The sequence below is a fragment of the Micropterus dolomieu genome, linkage group LG11 (genome assembly GCF_021292245.1).
Source record: "Micropterus dolomieu isolate WLL.071019.BEF.003 ecotype Adirondacks linkage group LG11, ASM2129224v1, whole genome shotgun sequence".
In the NCBI taxonomy this organism is placed as follows: domain Eukaryota; kingdom Metazoa; phylum Chordata; class Actinopteri; order Centrarchiformes; family Centrarchidae; genus Micropterus; species Micropterus dolomieu.
Genome location: NC_060160.1, coordinates 19,792,607 through 19,817,380, shown reverse-complemented (window position 1 = coordinate 19,817,380; position 24,774 = coordinate 19,792,607). Strand labels below are relative to the sequence as shown.

Below are 24,774 nucleotides of genomic sequence, written 5' to 3'. Positions count from 1 at the left end.
TAGCTTCTCCTTGCTCTAATCTATCCCTCTGTGTTCACAGGCAAACCTCTACCCTGCTGAGAGAATGATAGTGGGGTGTAGGCTTTGATTGCTAGGGAAGGGGGGCACACTCAGGTGTGTAAGCGTAACCACATGCAGCTTGGTGCAGCTGGAACTGCCAGAGGCTACGGTGCAACAAGCCAAACATGCACATAAATGTGTGCATTATTGTAAATTGGGGTTGAATGTTTTATGTGATTTTTAAGTTATTTCCTCCTGGGAGTATATCAGTCATTTTCCTGTGGAAACTGGATTTTTCTCCATGAATGAAGTTTGATTTTAACCACAGAACCGCTGTTAATAATTACAGAACTGCTGATAATTATAACATTTTGTGATGCTATTCTTTCATATTAGTTAGATAATGTGGTTATATTTTTAGTAGTGTGATTCCTGTTAAAAGTACACTATTTTTGAGGTTGAAAAAAACACAATGGCAACCATACAGAAAGCTGTATGTTAGGAGATCCTCTTTCTAGTTTTAATATGTTTAATATAGTTTTTATATCTGACCATCTTTACAGTGCTAACCTGAGAGTTTCGCTTCATATGTGGCAGTCACAGGCAAGGTAAATCTCTTGCATGCGTGAGGAGGGCACTTGTTAAACAGCCTGCATAGTTTTTTATTGACATATTTTACAATATGTGTTGTTACATTGAAAAATATTTTGTTGCACAGCTGAGCTTCTTTTAGCATTACAAGCAATTGGAGGAAGTTGCTGCAGCTGAAAAGTTGATCCAGTTATATTATTTCAAGGTTGGACTTTGGTGTTTAGCTATTGCAGTTCTGAGATTGCTTTAATGAAGTTTGGAAAAGGCATCTTCATTTAACTACATATAGTCTGATAGTATGGAAACATACAGTTACATACATAACCACACACACACACACACACACACACATAAACATGAAGGTTCTTGTTGTAGATTTCGGCCAGAGTTCCCAGTAAATACTAGGGTCTCAATTCCCTCTATGCAACCCTATTGCATGTTATCAGATATACCCACACTTCTAGAAGAACATAAATAATAAGATCACTGTTGTGATTGTTTTTATTGTGTAATCATTGTTTTAACACAGCTGGTAATGTTCATCATAGGCTCCAAAACACAGAAGCGTGTGTATGTGGACTGCTAGTCTTTTTTAATAGTGTAAATCATTGTTACGGTATAGATTTAGTGACTCTGTAAATCACCACAGCATGAATTCCCAGTTTGACTTAAGGCCAGTTGCAAGAGCGGGTCCTCCCCTGTGTGTACGTGTTTGAGCAACCATGAGAACATGTCCACATGTGACACATACAGTGCTGCCTCAGCACACGATAATGTAACCGACCCTTTGTTTCACCTCATGTGAGCGGAAAACATGGAATAAACGTCTTTTTTTCTGGCACACTCGGCCGAAGACAGATATCAGTGACAAGCGCTTGGCTCCAAATTGCTGTGGCAGTTTAAAACAGTTCAGTTACTTGAGTAGCTAAAATGCTGTGGGTTCAGTTTCGGCTCACACTCTATGTTTGAAATGTACAGTATGCATGAATCGCACTGTGCCGTCACTTGGATGGACAAGTGAGCAGGATATCTGCCAAAGCCATAAGCAGGGGCTTTATTTTGATCGGCGCTGCTGTGGTGGATATCATGAGACTTGCAAAGCTGACAGATTTGCTACTTTGCCTCTTTGTCCATTGCCTCCCTCTCAAATCTAATAGCTCAGGCCATTGCTGATTTGCCCCGAGGGTTGAGGACACAATTCGCCTTCCTTTGATTTTCTAAGGAAAGGAGACTGCATTTAACCTTTGGGAGATGGATAAGAAAGCTGCTCTATCGATTTGTTTTGCTCAGAAAATAAAGGGTGTGACTTTCCTCTGGCCAGTTGGAAGGGATGCTGCTGGAATAGCTAGACAAGGCTGTTTCAGGAAACATATTCTACACCAGTTTTTGTCACTGCTGCTGAACTGCTATATGAAAAATGTGTCCCTGCCTATGGCATTTGTTGCACAAAATAGAAATTTTCACTGAATTTAAAAGTATATACAGTAGTATCTAAATGAACTTGGGGTCTTATGGTTTCTTTCATCTTTTTCAAAAGTCAACACAAGGGCCACCAATACAGTTTTAGAAATAGGTTTGTAATCCACAACACCTCAATGAATTACTAAAATAATTGTATGTATGTTAATAATACATTGTTTATCAGTGCTTGGATTAACAGTTACATTGTTAACTCACATGGTAGAATCCATTTCTAAAAATCACCTTTTTACTGTTGTTTCATAGATACATATGTAACAGTAGACCAGTAGTATGATTAAACAACCAAATGAAAGTAGTTTAGCAGTTTGACGTGTTTGATGCCAGACAACTTAGAAATTAACAATTCTTTAGCTGATGCAAAACATTAAAGACTGTCATCGCACGCCTCTCATGTGTTGCCTCAACACTGGGACTCTTTATCTTAATCCCCTCTTAAATAGTGCTGCAGCTAGCCACCACGCTAACCACTGCCAATTCTGAAGGTCGCATGCCTTTGATCTCTCAGTCTAGTCCAGCGCTTTATTATCTTTTAACTTTGTTTTCAACTCCAGTTAGGGTCTGAGCCTGTGGAAGAGTGGGAGCTGTCAGTGATACTCAGTGCAGATATAATGCTATTTAAATGCTAATGTGTTAAGAGGAGCAAAACGACCTTTACTCACACTCTGCACGCGGGCGGAGCAGCAGCACAAAACAGAAGCCCTTAATAAATGAGCCTCTTCCCTCTTCCTCGGACTCTTGTCTTCCTACCCTCCACTCGTTGTGTCAGAAATAAGCTGTGTTTATCACCCTCAAGGGCTTTGCCAACATTACAGAGCTAGCGGATATTGGTTCAGGTGTTAAAGGTTAAGTGTGTAAGATTTAGTGGCATCTAGCGGTGACGTTGTGAACTGACACAGGGCAAAGATGTTGTCGTCTGAGACAACAGAGAGTAGCCAAGAAATGAGGTTTCTTTAAATAGATATATTAAGAAATTATATTAACTTAATTATTCAGTAGAACCATATGTTATTGCTACTTGGTCACTGACAGATAACATGGAAAATGTAAGAGTGTGTAACATTGTCACTGTTTCTGCACCTCAGTCCAATATAAACCACACAATGGATAAAGTTTATACAAAGGCATTTTACAACATTGACAAGGAATTGAGATTGACACGTTAATTCTCTCAGTGATTATGGACCCTCGCCAAAACTGCCCGCCAGCAATAATATCTGGCTTTGATAGTGGTGCTGAAATAGATCTCAGTCATGGCAGCAACAGTTACTCACATAATCACTTCCTCTTTAGTGGTTTTGCCTACAAAATAAAGTTAGAAAGTTATTTTTTGCAGAAATGCTTTATTTCGAGTTGAATTGAGAGCTTTTACTTTGAAAAATTCTCTGAAATAGCCATCAGAAAACGTGATTCCCCTAAATGTCCTATGTCTGGAGATACTGGGGAAACGAAAATAAGCATCCGTAGGTTGTTGTGCACCTTCTAATGAATAAATGCAAATGCAAAACGTATTTGACGACCCCTGCTGTATGTTATTAGTTCTTCTTCGTTTTCGAACGTATGTATACATCGTTATGATGAGTGTCTACACTGACAGAAATGTTTTTCCCATTTTGGGCTACTGTAGAAACCTGGCGCTGCAACATGGTGACGTCCATGGAAGACGGAACCCGCGGTTATGTAGATAGAAATGTCTCATTCTAAGGTAATAAAAACATAATGGTTCATTATGTAAGGTCTTTATACACCACTGAAAACATAGTTAAGGATCTTATATTGAATTTCTGTCACTAGAATATTACACACTGAACCTTCAAGTTAGACATGATTGGACGATTGCAGAATGTGCAAAGAGTTGAATATGATTGGGGCTTTTAACTCGGGAAATGTCTGTTTATCAAAAAAGGGCTTCTTAACATTGCAGTGAAAAGTGTGTCTGGTGAATTGGTTTAGCCTTTAGCATAAAGACAGCATTAAGAATCCCTGCCTTTTCCTTTCATAAAAATATTGTTATTCATCTTCATATGCATCATTATTATCATTACCTCATCAACATTTAAAAGCAAGATAGCCCGACATTAAACGAAAATGTTGCTGAAATTTAATTGCCATCCACTTTCTAAATTCACCCTCCATCCTAGCAGTCCATTCAAGCAGTTGGCACCCTTGCCAAGAAGCTGATAATGTGATGGCAGGTGCTGGTATCAGTGTAAAAACAACAAGCCCTCTCCCTTTCCACAGATGTCACAGATACTTGTCTCCCTGTTTGCAGAGCACTTGCCAGAAGGATGCGCTCTCAGTGAGAGAGCTGCTTTCCGTCAAGCCGCATCGTGTTCATGTTAAATAACCTTCAAGATATTTTGTAGAACTTTGTGCGTCTACTTTTTTCTTTACTTTAACAAAAGTTCCATTCTGTATCAGCAGAAGACAAGGTTAGAAAAGAGAGAGAGATGGAGGGCGGATGAGTCTGTCATCTGCTGTATAATCCCAGGAAATGCCATAACTCTGCTGCTAGATAATGTATTCAGTGCAGCTCCCTGAGAGACATCAGAGAAAGGCCTTAGAGTAAGACAGTGACATAACTTCAGACAGAAATGTAGCATCACATCTATCAATAATGCACCCTCATCCTTCTGCCGTAATGACTAGTGAGCAATGAACTGGATTGACTTAGGCCAAGCAAGTTCACCTAATTCAGCCTGTTGATTTGTACTTAGTGGTAATGTTTTTTTATAGGCATTTTCAGCTCTGTTATGTGCAGCCTTACAAAAACAGTCCTTCCTGAGGGAAAATGTCTTATCCTTTTCCACCCCTCCATGCATGCTTAGAGTAGCCTGGATTAATTTTACAACAGGCTGCCGAGTAGACATCCTCATGCAAGACTGGTAAACAAGGAGAATTTGTTTTCATCTCAACAGATGGAGGACGACAGCAACAGAAGAGCAAGGCTGCACCTCAGGGGTTGAGATCTTAGACCTCATTAAAAATAAGTTTGAATGGAATAAATTTTATCCAATTTGAAAGATGAAAAGGAACATCCACCCTTAATCCTTAGTCACAATTCACATACAGCACAGTAAGTATTTCTCGTGATCGTGGACAGGTTTTGTGATTTGTGAATGAGAAATTCTCAGAGCAATTAACAAAATAATTGAGTTGAAAATCCTCAGTATACCCAGAGACAAACATCTTCTTGGTGCAGGGACAGGACCCAGAGGAACTTCACACAGCACACTATCTGGTTTGTAACTTGTATGTATACTAAAGTGAAGCTTATACAGTTGTATTAGTATGTAGAAGCACACAATAAATATTCAGACATCAAAAAATCTGTTTTAAATTAATTACTGAATAGTTGCTGGAAGGGTTGAGAGAGAGTGTGTGCATATTAACATCAGTCATCACAGATATGTCCACACTGTGTATACTGTTTGGTAGCTATCCCTTAAAATGCCCTTGTGAGAAATGTAGCTATGATCTGATCTGGCAAGGAGTGAGTGGAAAGGAGCTGACGAGGGAGAATGGAAACAGGTGAGCAGGGAAGTCCAGGGCCGAGTTCAGGCCTGACAAAATGTAGTACGTTGATTTGCCTTTTTAAGCCGGCTGTGTTTACATACTTGTGGCTGCTGATTGGGTAACAAGGAGGGAAAGTCCGAGGGCATCTGGTTGATCAATGGAAAATGGCAATGAGGGCCTGGGGTACCAGGGGTGAAGAGCGATGGCTAAAGAGGAGGTACAAGTCAGGGTTCTTGCACCATTTTAAAAGTCAAATTTAATGCTTTTAAAGACACCTTAAGACCTCAACAAATATAAATTTAAGACCTCAAATCTAAAAAAAAAAGAAAAAGAGATGCGCGTTTGATCTCTTAATTAACGACGCAATGCCACATTTGGCAGTTTTATTTTCACCACATTTGAAAGACTTTGCATATTCCAAATCAGGGAACATAGATGCTGTATTCACCTGGCATTAAAATGTATTTTGGGTGATCAGATTGTGACTGGGTAGCACTTAACCACATGAAAGTACAGGTGTAAATGCACCCGAGACACATTGAGAACAGATTGTGATCCAATCAGCAAAACGACCTCTGGAGGTGGTCAGGATACACCATGACCACATGGATGCAAATGCCTTGATAACCACAAAAACAGCAGCTACTTGGGCGGAAATATGTATCGGCCGCAGTCTTCTGCAAATAAAATCCAAAAGTTTGACAACGCAGACAAGAGCCTAGACAGTGTATCCATTCAGTGTTGTGCATAAACGTGCTCAAACAGTGCCAATTATTGATCATGCTCAGGTTTTTAGTTGGGCTGGGCAATAAAACAATAATGGTACTTATTATGATACAATCTTTCTCAATAACAAATGTTCAATAAATATTTGATTTACTCACTTTATTATGTTGAGGAAAAGGGACTGAAAAAAGATTTTACTTTTCTCATGCATATTTGTTGTTTCGAATGTTTTACCTCAGCTTTGTGAAGTGATCCACTGTTTGATACCAGGCTGCTGTTTGGCATCAAGTGTTTGTCATGTTCTGACTGCAAAGAAAAGTTTAAAAGCACAATTAACCATCTGGTTTCTTCAAGAGCAACAAATCAGCCTTTAAACTTATAATAATAAAAATAATGATTAAAAAAAGATTTGACTATTTTTGGCCAGGCAGCCAGACATCAACATCTGCAGCTAACCTAAATGTAACACGTGAGTTATATTAATGGCGGGGTCTCACATTACTAAAAGAAAATCATACAAATACACGCTAATTAGGCATTTTAGGTTTTTGTGCGTGACAATTTTACCACTGGCCTTAAACGCACCATCTGCAAATTTAATACCTTCAGCAAATTTACATAAATTTAAGACAATTTAAGACCTTCATTTCCCTGATTTTATTTTAAGACATTTTGAGAAAAGAAAAGGAAGGAAGCAGATGTCTTAAGGGAAAATGTGGTCATCATTAATTAACAGCACTAAAAATAGCATCAGTATGAGATGGACAATCACATTTAACTCCAACCTAGCAGTAAGAACAATTTGTGCAGCCACAAGGTTGTGGCACCCTGCTGGCATTTCACTCATTAGTACTTATATATATACTTATATAATTCTGGTCATTGGAGCACCTGAATGTGCTAAGTGAAGGTGTTTTTCCTCCACAAACAACAGGGTCCTCAGACCCCAGCCCAGTTATCCTTTTTGTTTATGGTATTTATGTCAAGATATGAGAATTAAGATCAGAATCTTTTAAGAATTGATTGATTTGTTAATACATTAATATACTTTAAAAGTGCTACAATTTGGCCTAAAACCTCCTCTATCTCTCTCTCCTAGTAGCTCATAAAAACTCTCCTTTATTTTATGGGGTTACTGTGGGAGTGAAAGTGCATGGCTTTATGAGGCGTATCATTAGCAGGCAAGTGAGCTTAGATATAGCTATTCATTGTTTGTTTGTTTATTTCCTATTTCACACTGTGCAGATAAGTCTGAAATATGACCCAGGCAAGCTTTTGGAGAACCATGGTGATGAGGAAAATCAAAAACAGAGGGTGGACAAAATGTTTATTTTATGAAGCAAAGCTAATTAGAAATGATAAGATTCTACACTTAGTTATACAATTTTACTTAATTAGCACTCATAAGCTAGTTGTAATCTCGTACACTAAATATATGATATGAAGATATGAAGTACTTCAGATTTTGGGATCTGTTCTACACTTTAATTGTTTCCAAGATAAAGCCACATTAAGGCAGAGGATCAAGTTTAATAATTAGGGGGTCATTCATGACATAACATGTAGCATGCTTACTGTCCCATGTGGAATTTTAACCTCCATTGTCCTGAAGTGATTCAAAGGTAGGGCATTGTAATTATAGTGACCGCAGATGGTGGTGAGGCCTAAAGATAAAGTAAACCTATCCTCTGATTAAGTTAAAGACATTGGAATAGAGTGGTGGGACGTCTACCCTTGGTAACCAATCACTCAGAATTGGGTTTTAATCTAAGAATACATGGCCAACAGAAAGAGAAGGTGCATTTCGTGATTGTCTCCCAAGGACGCCTATCTGGCCGTACGCCTCACAGCGCTCTCCTCAGGGCTTTGACGGATGACACCAGCACCATGGAGTGATAGGCTATTATTTCACTTTGCATTGGATAAATGGCAGTGCGAGCTCCTACCTGTCTCCTGCCTTTCTCGTTCTTTCATTCTCTCTTTTTTTTTTCTCTGTCTCTCTCGCAGTATGCCACAGACCTGAAGAGAAGGGGAAAAATAGGACAACTGAGATTTTGTTTGTGGATTTCACTTCCACATTTTGGATGTGCTACCTTTTGAGTTTTTTTGAGTGTCCTTTGTAGTTGAAGTAGATGTGGAGAGTGAGAGTATGGTGAATAATGACCTATTGGAGGACATGTCATTTGGTACTAGGCTTTTTCCCCCTCATCATTAAGTGTGAAATGCATTTCTTTTTCTGGGAAAATGTGTTTTTCTTTGGGTGTGATTTAATATTCTCTCTCTCTCTTTCAGACCAGCAGTATTCATGGTCGCCCTCGCAATACTTCGATGAGGACAGCTACTCCCCTCCACCCAGGAACATGAAGGGTCTCTCTGGCGGCCGCCCTGCCCAGCTCCAACTCACCTCAGCCCACACCTGCGGCTTGGCTGAATGCGACCATTCCCTGGATCATCACCTCCACCATGGCAACTCACGCCCCCCCTCCTACCTCCTCAGCCCCACTGAAAGCTGTCCCCTTGAGAGTCACCACCGCTGCTCCCCACGGAGCTCCATCCACTCTGAGTGCATGGTGATGCCAGTGTCCATGTCGGCCACTGACCACTCCATCTCTAGTAGCACTTTCCCCCGCATGCACTACGGCAGCGCCTCGCGGGACAGCGGTGGCAACACTTCTGGTGGCAGGGAATCCAGAGAGGACGGTGGCTCATCCTCGCACGGTGGCAGTGGCAAAATGAACCGAATCCCAGCAAACCTCCTGGACCAATTTGAGAAGCAGATGCCGCTGCACCGGGATGGCTTCCACACACTGCAATACCAACGCACCTCCACCACAACCACAACTACAGAGCAGCGTAATGAAAGCCCTGGGCGAATACGTCACTTAGTCCATTCGGTACAAAAGCTCTTCACAAAGTCACACTCTCTAGAAGGTTCCTCCAAAATGAACGGTACCAAAAGCGACTCGCACCGGGACAACTCTCACCACCACCATCACCACCACCAAGGCCACCACAAACACAGCAAACGCAGCAAGAGCAAAGAACGCAAATCTGACGGTAGCGGCAAGCAGCGCTCGGGAGGCTGGTGGAGTTCGGATGACAACCTGGATAGTGACAGCACATACAGAACACCCAGCGTCATGTCACGGCATCCTATGGACCACATCAGCCACTGCTACCCTGACTCAATGCATGGCCACCTGGCTGGAGACCTGTCGCTGAAGACATCCAAGAGTAACAACGATGTCAAGTGCTCAGCCTGCGAGAGCATAAGCATGGCACCAGAGGGAAAGTTCATGAAGAGGAGCTCCTGGTCAACGCTAACGGTCAGCCAAGCCAAGGAGGCCTACAGGAAGTCCTCTCTCAACCTGGAAAAGCCCATGACGCCCACTGACCTCAAGCCCAACCTCAGGCCCTGTCACTATCTACAGGTGAGTTTGGCTTATTTGGCCATGTGTCAATAGGGTTGTGTCTCTCAAGCGGTAATACACATGGTTATGCATGTTTTCTAGTCAAACACTACAGCTGCTAATTTCACCCATCATAAAAACCTGCGTGCACATTATTTTTGATGCCATTTGATTGGAGAAACCGTGCATGGCTAGATGATGGGTATTTGGGTGGTTTTGGTGAAAGGAGAATATGGTGATTTGGATGGAGGCACAAGATGAAGACAAGCAATTGAAGAAATGATTCACCATAATGTAAAATTCACAAGAAGGGGAAGTGAGGCACTGCAGCACAGAGAGAAACATCTGTTCCAAAACTTAAGTCTGTGTTGTACACGACAAAGCATTCTTTTTCTACAGGCATCGCCGTTGAATAGACAAGGAAGCAAAGATCTGTTCATCTCAGCTGGATTTCTGATTGATCTAAAAGACACTGTTTTGTTTGTTGCTGCCCTGGATATTACAATGTGAACATGTCCTATGGCTCAGCATGTGGCTGGCAACAGAAAGGGCTCGCACAGCAGGACAAATCAATTAACTCCGTAAATGATCTGCGCTGGAGGGGAAGCTTTGGCAATATGAGAATAAAAGATCAGAGATCAATGTGGTTATTTGCTTCGATTTTGCATAGGTTTCAGTTCTGTAAAGTGTTAGCATTTAGCTCAGGCCCATGATCGCCTCTGTGAGAGACCCCACAGCACCTCTGGGATCAATTCAGAGAGAGTCAGCACTTTACACAGAAGTGTCTCGTGTTTTATTTTTTTTATGTACGCTGAAGGGTATATGAAAGAGAAAAATAAAAAGAAAGCATGCTTATTAAATCTAAATTGCAAAAGCGGGGAAAAATAGATTCTGTAACAATGCTGCTCAATATACAACATTGTGATATCCGATAGCATCATGTAAGTACCGCCTGCAGCCGAAATAAAGTGAGCACTTCAGCACATTGGGAGAGAGGACTGTGAGACTCTCAGAGTGCTCTAAGCAGAGAGTGTGCTGTATGGATTAGAGACTGTTGTAAACGGAAAGCCAATACATTACTCAAATCAGCCAATGGAGCCAAAGAAACCACTCAATCTAAGCTTACGTCAACAGAAAATGTTTTAGAGGACTAATTTTGACTAGCATATTTTTAAACATAACTGATGATCATTTTGAACTGGACAGACAGTGCACTCATCCACTCAGATTTTTTGACAATCCCACTAAGTGCAGTAATCTCTCAATGAGAGAGTCACAGTACCCCCCACCCCTTCCTTACTTCCATTTGGTCATTCAGCTGAGGTAGTGTCCGAGTCGCGGCACTATAAACACATCTAAAAATATCCTCTACCGTCCTGCCTGCCGCAGGGCTATATTTAGCCCAGCGTTATCAATCCAATCCGTGCAGGGTGACACATCTTCCCTCCCTGGAGAAGAATCAATGCCCTCTCAGAGAGCTGGAAGATGTTTCGAAGGAGAGAGGGAGAGAAAGTTGAAGATGCACACTACCGAGGTCTTTGCCTCTGTGGCTGCGTTAAAGACACTCCAGGAATCAGAGGGGAGGAAACGGCAAAAGAGATGGCAGTTTTTGCTCCCCATGGCTACGGTTGTTGCTCATCAACAGGAGCAGTCAGGCAGAGAGATAGAGCCAATAGTCAGGAATGATCCTTTCCACACACAGGGGGGTCACATTGAGAAGTTTTCACTTCCTGCTGCTACTGAATTGGGATTACCCACAACTGTCTGAACGGTAACAACATAAACTGTATCGAGAGAGAGTGGGTGTACTGAATGTCTGTCCATGTGTTACTGAGAGTGTGTGTGGGTGTGTTTTTTTTTCTGTTTATCACATACCAGATGGTTTGATGATGTGCTAGTCACCTTGTTTGCATCCTTGGTTGACGACAGAGGGAACGGAAAACTTCTAAAGTGTTGTAAAAGTATGACACAGCAAATAAAAAGGTGTGCGGGACTGAAGTATGTTAATTGGTGTGCAGCAGGTGTGTGTGAATCTTTGTGTGCAAATCTTTGTGAGTTAGCACATGTGCGAACTGGGCATTGGGTAAGAGAGAGATAGATAATATTGGCTGCTCTTTCTCTGAAATGACAATGTTGGGGAATCAGACCTGACAGTCATTAAGTTAGCTAAGCTAAGTCATTGTAAAGCTACAAATTAGCTTCAATTAGCCCTCCCCAAGGCACACATACACACCTACACACACCTACTCACACACACACACAGTTTTCAGGATGTCTGTGGGTTTGACTGCAAGCTTGTTTTTAATGAAAGGAGGTGATTGAGGCAAAACATTCTTCTACTCTTGGTAACAGGCTCACCTGGATGGATTTCAAATTCTGCATTTTGTGCATACACAGTATGCTGTGTTTGGTGCACCATATCTCCCTGGCTCTCTCTCACACACACACACTTTCCAAATTAGGCATGTAAATACACCTGGACTGCAGTAACAGCTGTAATCCATGCCTCTTACTTGCACCCAGCCTTCACAGCACAATAACTTTGTCTTACTGACAACTCTCAGTCCTGATTAAGTCAGCTGCTCCAGCAAATGCGACTCTGCTCTATCCCTGCATACACTATTGTAGTACAAAGGGAGGATTAGTCTTTGATAGTTTTGCTGATAGGGCATTGCGGAGGGATTTAATAAGCCAATTAATTGCCATGTTGGCTTGCCAAAGGTGGAGCTTGAGACGCAGAAAGGCTGCTGATTAAATTACAAAAGGGAAGTGCAAAGCAGCAGAAAAAAAAACTGCCACTGTAACTGAAAGCTACATTAACACCACCTACACACACAGAGGGGTTCCCTAACTTTTTCATGAAGGGGTTCCCAGGTAGCTATCAGGCCATGAACCACTAGTTAGTAAGATTTTGTCTAAGGAACCCCAGGATCAGACAGCAGTTTGTAGTTAAATGTTACTCATCTCTGTTACTTGAGGCGACAGTGTGGCTTTGTAGTTACCACCGTGTCGGCAAGCATCTGCTTGTATTTGTGTTTTATTATCTCAAACCTTCAGTGTCCTTTGATTCTACAAGGAGGTTGTCAGCCTATAACAATTAAATTGTGAACTGTTAAGCACATTCTCCAATATCCTTTTTCTGTGCATCCCCAGATCAAATCTATAATAATGACCAACTATGACAGCGTCCAAATTTTTAGAGGGTTTAATACAAATTAATAGAAGTACTAAGTAGCATTTTCTTGTCAATAGTTCTTCACGGAATCTTTTAGCACAGCTAAACACATTTCTTGCCATTTGGTTTAAACACAGTCTAGCAGATACCTTGTAGTGTCTCGTGGTCTGAGTTTGGAGATCGTGGAGGTGTTAAATGTTTATTTTCTTTTTGGTGTGTTCTCTTCCATCTGTTATACCTGTTTATAGTTTACTGTAGGGTCAAGTTTGAACAGCTCTCATCAATTTCCCATAGGCAGCCATTTCTAGAAAAAAAGCCAACTGTACTGTATCTTCCCAGCAGATGGACAAAGCTAGAGCAGCTGGTGAAGAAAGTCAAACATCTAGCAGGCTAAGGAGCCAGATATTTGTTTTGAGGAGTTGGTAGTGACCAGAACAGAGCTAAGTGGCAAGGGCAGAGTACCGGGAGTTTCCCCTGTGGGCCGCTGGGCAACTGGGCAAATAAACCACTGAAAATCTATTGGTATGTTCCTCGATCGACTGGCCCATAATGCGTGGTTACTGACCCAGACAGGGGTGGGGCAGGCCCGTTTTAATATGATTGGCTATATCAATCAGTCATACACTCCACATCAGAACAAGCAATGACGATCAAGCGAGGATGGTGTGGAGAAAAAAACATAAAAAATACAGGCAGGAATGAGGTTGATTACAGGCAGGTGTGGCAGGCTGACGAGGTGGCTGATGAGGTGCAGGTGCGGGTAGTTGGCTGGGCTCAGGAGCAGAGGGAGAGAGGAGGAGAACACAGGGAGGCAGGCAGAGCGAAATAAAGCGGGGGAAAAAAAGGAAACCAGGGCACTCACCGTCAGCCGGGTTGTCACCGTCACCTCAACAGGGCCCCCCCTCAACGGACATCCAGGATCTGGCTGGAGGGAACCCAGGAGCGCTCCTCCGGGCCGTAACCGGCCCAGTCCCCCAGGTAGCGGTACCCCCGACCTCTATGCCGCACGTCCAGGAGCCAGCGCACCGTGTAGGCGGGGTGACCATCAATCATCCGTGGAGGGGGAGGCGCTGCCGCTGGTACGGAGAGGGAGCTGGTGGCGACAGGCTTGATTCTGGAGACGTGGAAAACAGGGTGGACTTTCAGTTGAGACGGGAGGGTTAAGCATACTGCGAGGGGTTAACGATGGCCTCAATGGGATAGGGGCCGATGAATCAGGGGGCGAGCTTTTTGGAAGGGACCTGCAGGGGAAGGTCCCTGAAGGAGAGCCAGACTCGCTGCCCAGGCCGGTAGGTGGGTGCAGGGGCCCGGTGGCAGTCTGCCAGCTGGCGGTTGCGGGCCGCGGTGCGGAGAAGGGGGGCCCTGGCCTCCCTCCAGATCCGGCGGCAACGCCTGAGGTGGGCCTGTACAGAGGGGACTGCCACCTCCTCCTCCAGGGACGGGAACGGGGGGGCTGGTAACCCAAGGCGTACATGAAGGGGGACATACCAGTGGCAGCGCTGACCTGGGAGTTGTGAGCGTACTCAATCCAGGGGATGTAGGAACTCCAGGAGGTGGGGCTGTGGTACACCACGCACCTGAGTGCCGCCCCCAGGTCCTGGTTGGCCCGCTCGGTCTGTCCGTTGGTTTGGGGGTGATAGCCTGAGGAGAAACTGGCAGTGGAACCAAAGGCACGGCAGAAGGATTTCCAGACCTGGGATGTGAACTGGGGTCCCCGGTCTGAGACAATGTCCAGAGGGATTCCATGGAGGCGGAAGACGTGGTCGATAAGCAGGCGGGCCGTTTCCAGAGAGGAGGGGAGTTTGGGTAGGGGAATGAAGCGGGCAGACTTAGAAAAGCGGTCAACGATAGTGAGAATGGTAGTGTTTCCGTTTGAGCTGGGGAGACCAGTGACAAAGTCCAGGGCGATATGGGACCAGGGACGACCGGGGACTGGGAGTGGGCGAAGCAGACCGGCGGGCGGTTGATGGGAGGGTTTGGCGCGGGCGCACACCTCACAAGCCGCCACAAAGGCTCGACAGTCCTTCTCTATCGAGGGCCACCAGAACCGTTGGCAAAGCAGAAAGAGGGTGCGGGCCATCCCAGGGTGGCAGCTGAACTTGGAGGCATGCGCCCACTGGAGGACCTGGGAGCGCACACACGACGGGACGTAGAGGCGGTTCTGGGGGCCGGTGCCGGGGCCGGGATTGGTGGACTGGGCTCGGCGTACGGCGGATTCCACTTCCCAGACCACGGAGGCGACGACACAGGTCGGTGTCGGTGGAGTGGAGCCGGGAGAGAGCATCGGGTTTGGTGTTGCGGGATCCGGGCCAGTAAGAGAGGGTGAAATTGAACTGGTTGAAGAACTGGGCCCATCGAGCTTGGCGGGAATTTAGCCTCTTGGCAGTTTGAATGTAGGCGAGGTTCTTGTGATCAGTCCATACCAGGAACGGATGTTCTGCTCCCTCCAGCCAGTTTCTCCACTCCTCCAACGCCAATTTCATGGCCAGAAGCTCCCGGTCCCCCACATTGTAGTTCCTCTCGGTGGCAGTGAGGCGGAGAGTGAGAGGGGGACCAGGGCTGCGTGAGGAGGGGATCAGGGAGGCTGTCCCCACAACAACGGGTAGTCTCGTTTTATTCCATGTGTCTAGCCTGGCTCCAGCAAATTGGTGGGTCCAAATTTTATTATTATTATATAACATTTAAATAACAGATGCATGGTCCGAAAAGCCACTAGGCTTGCATGTACACTATAATTTATTTATTGTACTCAATAGCTTAGCTGTGGTGATTACTTTACTTGAAGAGAGCTAGATAGGTGTCTCTAGTTTTGAAAATGTATTTTTATGGCTCATTTTGTGATGTACTGTACTTGTAAAAAAATTCTCAAGAATGCATAAAGACCCAGAGACCCTGACCAATGGTTTGTCCAGAGAGTGGGCTGACCATGGACAAATTCCTGGTCCATTTTTTTGTCTCAGTCCGAGAGTGGATATTTAGAGAACATCGGTGGCCAAAAAACAGACAATCAATGCCTGTGTTCCCTGTCTGCTGCATATGAAAGAAGCTAATTCCATTCCAACAGCCATGGTGGTCACTGTCTATTTTTCAGCTTGTTTGATATTTCTCTGCCCCATAATGCAAATATTGATAAGCACAGCTCAAAAGAAAAAAAAGGGCAGAAATGCAGGTGAAGATCCAAGGCCTCTAGAATTAAAAGAAAATAAAAAGATTTACTCAAAAGTCATCATCAGTCACCACACTTTCCTTCACAGGTGATAACCATAGACTGTATGGTGATAACACTGGCTCTTGTAGCCAATAACCAAAGATAGAGAGATTTATTACTGTAGAGCTGTAGACACTATCTTTAGCGCCCTTAGTGGCAGCAACCAGTGGTCTGTGTGGCAGCTATATAATATTGACCAGACCACTGACTTGGCTACAACCCCTGCTGCTTCACTGGTTCACTGAAGCTTAGCCTTTTACTCCCTACTGGCAGTGCTTGAAGTGGGCCACTACTCACTGCTGCACCTCTATATTTTACTCTTTAGCATAACGTTACCGGGTCTTTTTCCTGCACACTGGCAATTCTCACAAGCTGCAGGTCTTTCTGCCCTCTCCATATCAGGATCTCTGGACAATGCATATGGCCCTAAATAAACATCATTACCCAAGAGGCACTATGTGCAGCTCACCTGTTCCCGTTCTTGTCTTCCTGCTAATCTCTGTCAGCAGAGACAGAGGAGGGAGAAGATTGGATACACATTCTTTTCATAAAGTCATAAACTGACCAATCACCGTGTGGATGTGGCAGGAGAGTAAGAAAAAGTTTAACACACTACAGCAAACATTAGAAATGTTGAACTTGTTCTGTATGAATATGGTTATGATTATTGACAGTAGTTATCAGCAAATTAAGGATTTACCACCATGTAGACAATTTTTGGAGGTGAGCTAACAAGTATATAAATCATATTGAACACTTACATTTGCCCTAATCAAACCTTAGCCACAGTAGTGTAACATGATCATAAAATGTTTTTATTTGTTAACGTAGACAGGTGAATTATTTAATCTCAACTAATAAGGTGTTGAAATGTTATAAATATTCTATAAACTATCTGCAGGCAGACTATCCAAATAAAGTGTAACCTAAAGTGTATTACCGGTGTACTTTTTATTTAATGGTATAACATTATACTAACACACTAATTTATACTAGTTACTCCTTCAGTTTGTGGTTCCTGCAGTGTAGTATCAGGATGCCACTGTGCTAATGTGCTCCTTCAAGCTTCAAGCCAGCCTCCATGTGAATGGGGAGTACTGGCACCTACTTTTTCACTTCAAGCACTGGATGTAACAGTTGAAACTTGCCTGTTTTCAAGCTGGTCAGCCACATCAGCAGGTCTGCCAGCGGCCTCACTCTCGAAGCTGTGAATTAACTCTCTATTATACTACAAAGTTAGCTACACAGTAAAGTCAGCAGTTAAGTCTGGACATTTAGTGTAAAGTTAATATTTAACACTACACCAAGTGCAAATCAAGTTCTACACTAAGAAAGAAATAACACCCACTGTTATTCATAATTTACTCTTATTAATTCACTCTTCATTAGAATTAAACCTTTTCATTGACTCCTGCAAGTGGTAAAATAATATTAATATTTACTCACCTGTAAGTGTTATTCTTGCCAAACACCTTGTTGGAGTCCTTTGAAATAAAAATCAAAATACTTTATAGTGTTTTACAGTTTTCTACTTTACCATGTCCAGCTTACATTTAAAACAACGAAAACTTTTAATGTTTGCAGGGAGGGGGGAACAACAACCATCATAACATCCATGTAATCCATACAATTTATTAAAAAATAAAAACGTTTATCCTCAAGGTTTAGTTTGTAGTTCTGTTTAGGTATGACAGCTCCATTAGCACGCTATTAAACTGCACATTAGTGTTAATTTTGTCATCCATTTTAAAATTTAGTTTTAGTCTTAGTCCTGTGTCAAATGTCCTTGTTAGTTTTTGTCATAATTAGTCCACTGTATACTATTTTTTAGTAAATTTTTCATTGACTAAAAGTCTGGGTATTTCAGTCTGATTTTAGTCAAAAGAAAATCAAACGTAGTTTTAGTCATTATCCATCATTTTAGTCTTTTCTAACTCATTAGTATAATTTTGATTAGCATTTTGGTCAACCTGCTCTAACCAAAATAGAGATATGATTCAAATGTTAGCTTTGTTCTCATTTTTATTGCTGTAGCATACCTACATGGGCTACTGTTAATAAATTATGAATATTAATAATCGAACATTGAATTCAATACTCTCGTTTCCAGGGGCACCACCTAAAGATTTGCTGTCTGCTCAAGGCTTTAGGGACCTTAAGTATAGCTTAATAATAAAAAAAAAAATTCTGCTAATTCGTTGGTAATTAATGATTCAAATATGCAAAATTGTTGAGTTAATCAATTACTCAGTCTCAAATCTGAGGACAAATCCTCTGTACAGGGACCATGGACGCTAAACAGTACACACACACACAAATCACTATAATCAAGGTGAAATTTATTGACTAACTAAAGGGAATACAACAGTGTGAGTAAATATGGGAATATTATATAAGAATAACAGTCGAACATGGAACAAATCAGGATGTAATGAACAGAATATGCAGTAAGACCAAAATCAGGATAATAGGCTCAATGGAATTTCAGTTTGGTGTTGTGGAGGGAGAGTAATTCTAAGGGAGTGAGGGAACGAATGATCGTGAGTTATGTTGCAGATGGAGTTTAAATAAACCAGGGATTTCTAAACTAAAGATTAGGACCAACTATTGGACACCAACCAGTCACAGAATGTAGTTGGTTTAAGCCTTATTTTTGTCGTTTTCCCCCTCTGTGGTCAAGTCTCATAGTCGGCTGAGCTTGTGCGGTGATGATCAAGCCTTCGGGTGCTTGGCACGCGACCCGACTCCTTGAGCAAGTTTTAACCGATGGATTTGATTCTTACTGCTGAATCATTAATAGCTGCAAGCATGTAGGCCTGGGGTTGGCTGTGAAAGTATGAGGCATGTTTGTCTTATAATAATAATAATAATAATAATAATAATAATAATAATTTGTATTATCACATGTAGCCATTTTGCTACAATTACACTTCACACAACAGCTGCTGCCATGTTTGTGACCTGACCTTTCTTTTCTCCGTGAGATGGAAGAATTTATAAAGTTGCGTGGCGCTGCGGAGAGCACCCAGGTGCAGTAGTAGGCCTACATGGATCATGCGTAATATTCATCCAGCCAGAGGGAACCGAACCGTTCATAGCGCGCCGGTGGAACAAGCGACACAACCCGTACCGGAGAGGGAGTGGGGCAGACCAGGGACAGGAAATCGCGGAGCGACTGGCCCGCTGCGTACGGTCAGGTGATAGTTCCCTCTGGCTGGATGAAGTCTGATGCTCCACATGATGATAGAGAAATATAGAGATTAATGTCAATAAAGCATGCTGTCAATATTTTAGAGACCCCCGAAGTATCACAAATCATGCTTTTAGGGGAGCTGATATCTAAGCACCTCTTTCTCCCTAGCATGTTGTGTTCATCACCAGAATTCGCATCCTCCACAGTAACGTTTTTCCTCACGCACCAGGCGTCGCCCCAGTTGGCCAGCATTGAAATTACAGGAAGAAAGAAATACTGCTGAATGAACACGGTTCAAGTGAAAATTTAGAGGGAGAAAATATGGCCTGTAATATTTTGTCTCCTCATTATACTGACAAAAAGAAAGAGAGATTTCATTAAAGGGGCATTATGGAGTTTCCAGCGGCCACTAGCGGTGCGGTTTTAAGATTGCTACCAGGTGTGTGCCCGTGCTCGCTCATGAGCAAGCATAATTCGAAACACAACCGCTTTCATACAGAAATCCTGCAATAAACGCAGGAACACCAGCATGCAGGCTGTGGCTTTTCACTCAGACATGTTCAGGCTCTGTTACTTCAACATTCCCGTGTCAGAGGCAGCTCAGTACCGGCTCCGTAACGTTACTTCATTCAGCGCAGCCAGCCAGGCAGAGTGACAGCGGCTATAGACAGGCAGGGAGACAGCTTCACACAATATACTGGAACTCAGGTAAATCCCTACTGCAACGTTATGGTAATAGTTTTATCAGCTGCAGGTTGAACTAATCCATGCTCGTTACATGATCATGGTACATTTATTGCATTTAGCCGACGTACTACAGCGTTAGCTCCCCTGCTGCTTTCAGTAACTATCCTTACTATCTGCGTATCTTTCACCGGAGGCTCAGCAATGTCAGCACAGCTACATGTATTGATAACGAAACAGGTAGTGAGCTGGACTGAATATTATAACAGGATTGTGTCACACTATAATAATAAGACCACAGTAATTAACTTTACTGTATTGATAGTGCATGGCTCTTCCTCTGTGTTGCTGTCACCGTTTTGTTGCAGTGCAGGTCTAGTCGAGCTAATGTACCGTTAGCTGGCTGCTCCTGGCTGCATCACTATGCTAACGTTAGTAAACAAATCGCTCCACATTTGCTTTTTACCATTACATCCTTTCTTGCAGGCTAAATCTACAGTGGTACACAGGAAAGTAACATGGGTCACGTCAGTTGGTGAAGTAATGTGGAAAGCGCTACAACTTAACCAAATAACATTAGCAACTGCTCGGCGTTAGCCAGCGAGCTAACATGACTTTCTCTGTGTTTCTTCAGCTTTACTAATGCTCACTTTGTTTTTACTCGACATCATCTGAACCTGTTTGGTCTGATGGGTTTCAGCACATAAACCTTTATTGTTGTTTTGTATACTTAAGTGGAGCCTGTGTTTTGCTGTGAGCCGGCTGTTTTATGGTGTTAGTGGACTGCATGTCGTTAGCTGCCGTGTTGTCGCTGTAGTACGATAGAGGCTGTCCCCACATTAAAAGCAGAATAGTGGCTGATGCAAGCAACAGAGAAAACAGGCGTGTGCTTCAAGTGAGTTTTGAGCCCACTGACAATAAGGCAATGAAAATTTAATTAATTTCATTGAAAAACTTACATATAGTCCCTTTAAGGTTTTTATTTTATGAATTACATTTTAGTCTCGTCATTTTTCGTCGACCAAATAAGCCCCTCAGAGAGAGTTGTGATGCCGGAGTATGTTTGTGCTGAATGTGTCTCACGAGATTTTAGATTGAGAATTGTGTGTGTGAGACTTCAGTTTCCTGTTAAAAACAAAGAGTGTCACTGGGAAGCCATCTACTGCACTGATTTAAAACTTTCTGTACATACTAGTCATTTCAACACCAAAACCTATAAATATACTGAGATTATCCTTTAACCTTCTGTTGCTGAGGAGTCAGTCAGAGCTTTCTTCACCTTGATGATATGACCTCCACCAGGTTTCTTGGTCAGTGCAGATTCAACCAACTGTGAAAGGACAGTAGAAGACGAGACAATATTCACTAAAAATAAATAATCATGAACAACTAGTGATTAGTAAATATACCTACAGAAATAGCTACCAATCAAACTGTGCAAAGGAGGCTCTCACAATAAATACATTTTACACATCAACTTACATGTTTGACATCATTGTCTTCTGTCGTTTTCTGGAAGCGCTTAATTCCTCATCCAGGATGAGGCCAAGCTCAAATTTATAGTGCTGACTTGTTTACGACATCAAGCAGTGGCCTGGTGGACTGGGAAGTGCTGGTACAACCTGGACAGGTCACCAGTCCATCGAAGGGCCACACATAGACAAACAACCACTCACGCCTAAAGACAAGGCCGGGGCAACCAGGGTTTGAACCCCGACCTTCTTGCTGTGAGCGTGTTACAACAGTGCTAACCACTGCACCACCGCTCCATATGAAATGTTCAAGATAACCAAATGGTATACCCTGAAACACACTCAGTGATACCTTTTGAAACTAATCTGGTCACAACAAATTAGTGTTAAAAACACAATATTGCCATTTAACTCACAATTATTGTGGGAATTATTATTTTAAATTTCACTTAAGAAATTATTAAATATATCACTAAGTGAAAGAAATTGGGGTCTGTAACAAAACAATCATGACTTCTTAAATCTCAAGAACAAGATTCATAAGCCAGGGCATCTCTTCAGAACTTCAGTACTTCATCATGATGCACTTTTGTGACATATTTTATATATATATATGTGTGTGTGTGTATGTATAATATTTAACTTGTTAACTTATTAGCATTAACACAGCAGACACAGTTACTGCTGTCTGATGTACTAGCACTATCTTTGGCTGTAGTGACATGTAGCCAAGCCGTTGACCACTTTTCGTGTTCAGCCATCCCAGCAAACAACCAACTGACCTAATGAGAAATGAAGCGAACAAGGGCGTGAGGTAGGCCTGTACGATGTGAGGAAAATCTGCAATAACATTGTTATATATTGAGATGATGATATCACTTGTCATAAATAAAAAAAATAATTGAAGTGCGCATATTGGCTGCCTGGTTATAATATTCTAAATACAACTGAATGTTGTTTCTAGAGCAGCAAAATTAATGTTAACAACAGCAAAGTCAATAGATGAAGTCAATATCTGACACCACAGTACTGAGTGATGTTTACAAAGAATGAAGAAATCAATCCGTTTCAGTCCTCCTGTCCTCCCCCTCTCTCTGCAGTTATTTAACTGCCAGCAGGTAACCTTACCTGGTAGAGAGGAGCAGCTGGTTCGTCTCAGCCAGCAGCTGAGTTTTCAACCGTCTGCCATATTTTAAGATACCAAGCTAAACAGTTAGACTTACGTTACAAAAAGGCAGCTTTCAATTTAGCTTGTTTGTAACATTTGGATAATTGTCAAGCTAACGTTAACGTTAGGTGTGATCCGTGCTGCCTGCCGGATCCCTATCTGCACATGCGCAAAAGTGGTCCTGTCTGTCAAAGAAGGTTACCACAAATGTACCTGTCCATAATTACTCGTGTTGTTGTCTGTTCTCATCTCAGAGCGTCAAATACCGACGCTTTCAGAAAGGCTGTTATTTGATCATAGTATTTGATGCAAAAGGTACCCTTCGGTGTGCATATGAGACGTCCCCAGGCGTGTCTGTATGTGACGCCCTGTCTAGACCATAAGCACTAGTAGCTGGCTAGGTAGCTAGCTTTGTTAGTGTAAAAGGCGATTAGTTGACCTAATCATCATAGGGGGGTGTGCTTAAACCTAAGTCAGCGATTATATGCATGTCGACCGGCTGACGGCTGATGTGCACAGCTGTAGGGTTAGCCTCCATTGTGTTGCTACTTTGTTAGATTCTTGTCATTAATAGAAATTAAAAATGTACTGTTGAAGAAGGTTTTTCATATCTTAAGTATATTCCTATTACATCATCTCCAGTGATTAAAAAACATTTTGTTATCTTGATTTGAAAAATTTAGTTGGATCACTTTGAATAAGCAGATTTGCGTTAACCTTCTTTGACTGACAGAACCACTGTTGCGCATGTGCAGAACTGTTCTGGCAGGCGGTACACGGATTTGGCACTGACACCCCCTTCACAACACTTTTCCCATCGTGGCCTCTCCCCCTGCTGGCCGCTGTGTGTGTGTGTGTGCAGGAGCTGACACAGAGCAGGCAGAGGCTGCAGCCTGAACAGTACACTGTAGCCCCGGGCCCGTTTAAGGCCGCGTTTCGGTGCCGGCACTAATAACATTAGTTTTCTTATTCATCACGTTTCAAGTTAAATCAGATTTAAATGACATGAATTAACTCTCGGGAAATAACGTCTGCATTAAAGCACAAGCTAGACTGGATAGTTATCTGTATTTATAAGCTCCGACCGTTATGGTTTTGAGAAATTTGGAACCTGATCCTATATAACCGGGTCTCGGTCTCGATCCCCATCCCCATCCCTAGCTAGCACTTACGATGTTACTCCTGTTGTGGCATCAGCTATCATGTTGCATGAACTGATTTTTTCTCTAAAAACTGAAAGATTGTTTAGCAGGTTGGTTTAAGTTACATGGCACTTACAGTAATGAGCATAATTTCCAACTGGACTCCACCATACTTTGGCCTATAAGGAAATTGCTCGTCCATATAATGGCACATTGGAGCTAAGGTTAATCATCAACTCTGTCATGTTAGCCCTTCGGAATTCTGTTTTTTAAGACATAGAACCGGCTGGAGTGTAGGTGAACATCAAGATCAAGTTATTCTACAATGCTGCTTCTACTGAAATGCAAAAAAGACCCAGAAACACCTGCAGGAAGTGATAGGAGGAGAGAGGAGAGGGACGAGAAAGCACAAGACTACCGGAAAGGGGAGAAGTTGTGTTAGTAACATGCAATAATAGGATGAGGTTGCATACAGAGGGAGAGAAAGCAGAGGAGAGAGGAGCTCAGTGCATCATGGGAAATCCCCCGGCAGTCTAGGCCTATAGCAGCATAACTAAGGGATAGTTCAGGACTCACCTGAGCCAGCCCTAACTATAAGCTTTATCAAAGAGGAAAGTCTTAAGCCTACTCTTAAATGTGGAGATGGTGTCTGCCTCCTGAACCCAAACTGGAACCTGGTTCCGCAGGAGAGGAGCTTGATAGCTGAACGCTCTGGCTCCCATTCTACTTTTGGAGACTCTAGGAACCACAAGTAACCCTGTATTCTGGGAGCGCAGTGCTCTGGTGGGGTAGTAAGGTACTATGAGCTCTTTAAGATAAGATGGTGCCTGACCATTAAGAGCTTTCTAGGTAAGAAGAATGATTTTAAATTCTATTCTGGATTTTACTGGAAGCCAATGCAGAGAAGCTAAAACAGGAGAAATATGATCTCTTTTCCTGGTTCCTGTCAGAACACGTGCTGCAGCATTCTGGATCAGCTGAAGTGTCTTAATGGACTTTTTCGAGCAGCC

The 24,774-nt window shown here is 42.7% G+C and overlaps 1 protein-coding gene across 5 annotated transcripts in view; it reads left to right on the top strand.

Moving 5' to 3' along the window:
- Positions 1–24,774, top strand: part of dlgap2a (discs, large (Drosophila) homolog-associated protein 2a) — a 127,896-nt gene that overhangs the window by 56,201 nt on the left and 46,921 nt on the right. For all 5 annotated transcript variants that reach the window (XM_046062044.1, XM_046062043.1, XM_046062041.1 and 2 more), the window contains one exon: positions 8,605–9,743. In XM_046062044.1, the coding sequence (XP_045918000.1) occupies positions 8,605–9,743 (1,139 nt within the window). The remainder of the gene's footprint in view (positions 1–8,604; positions 9,744–24,774) is intronic.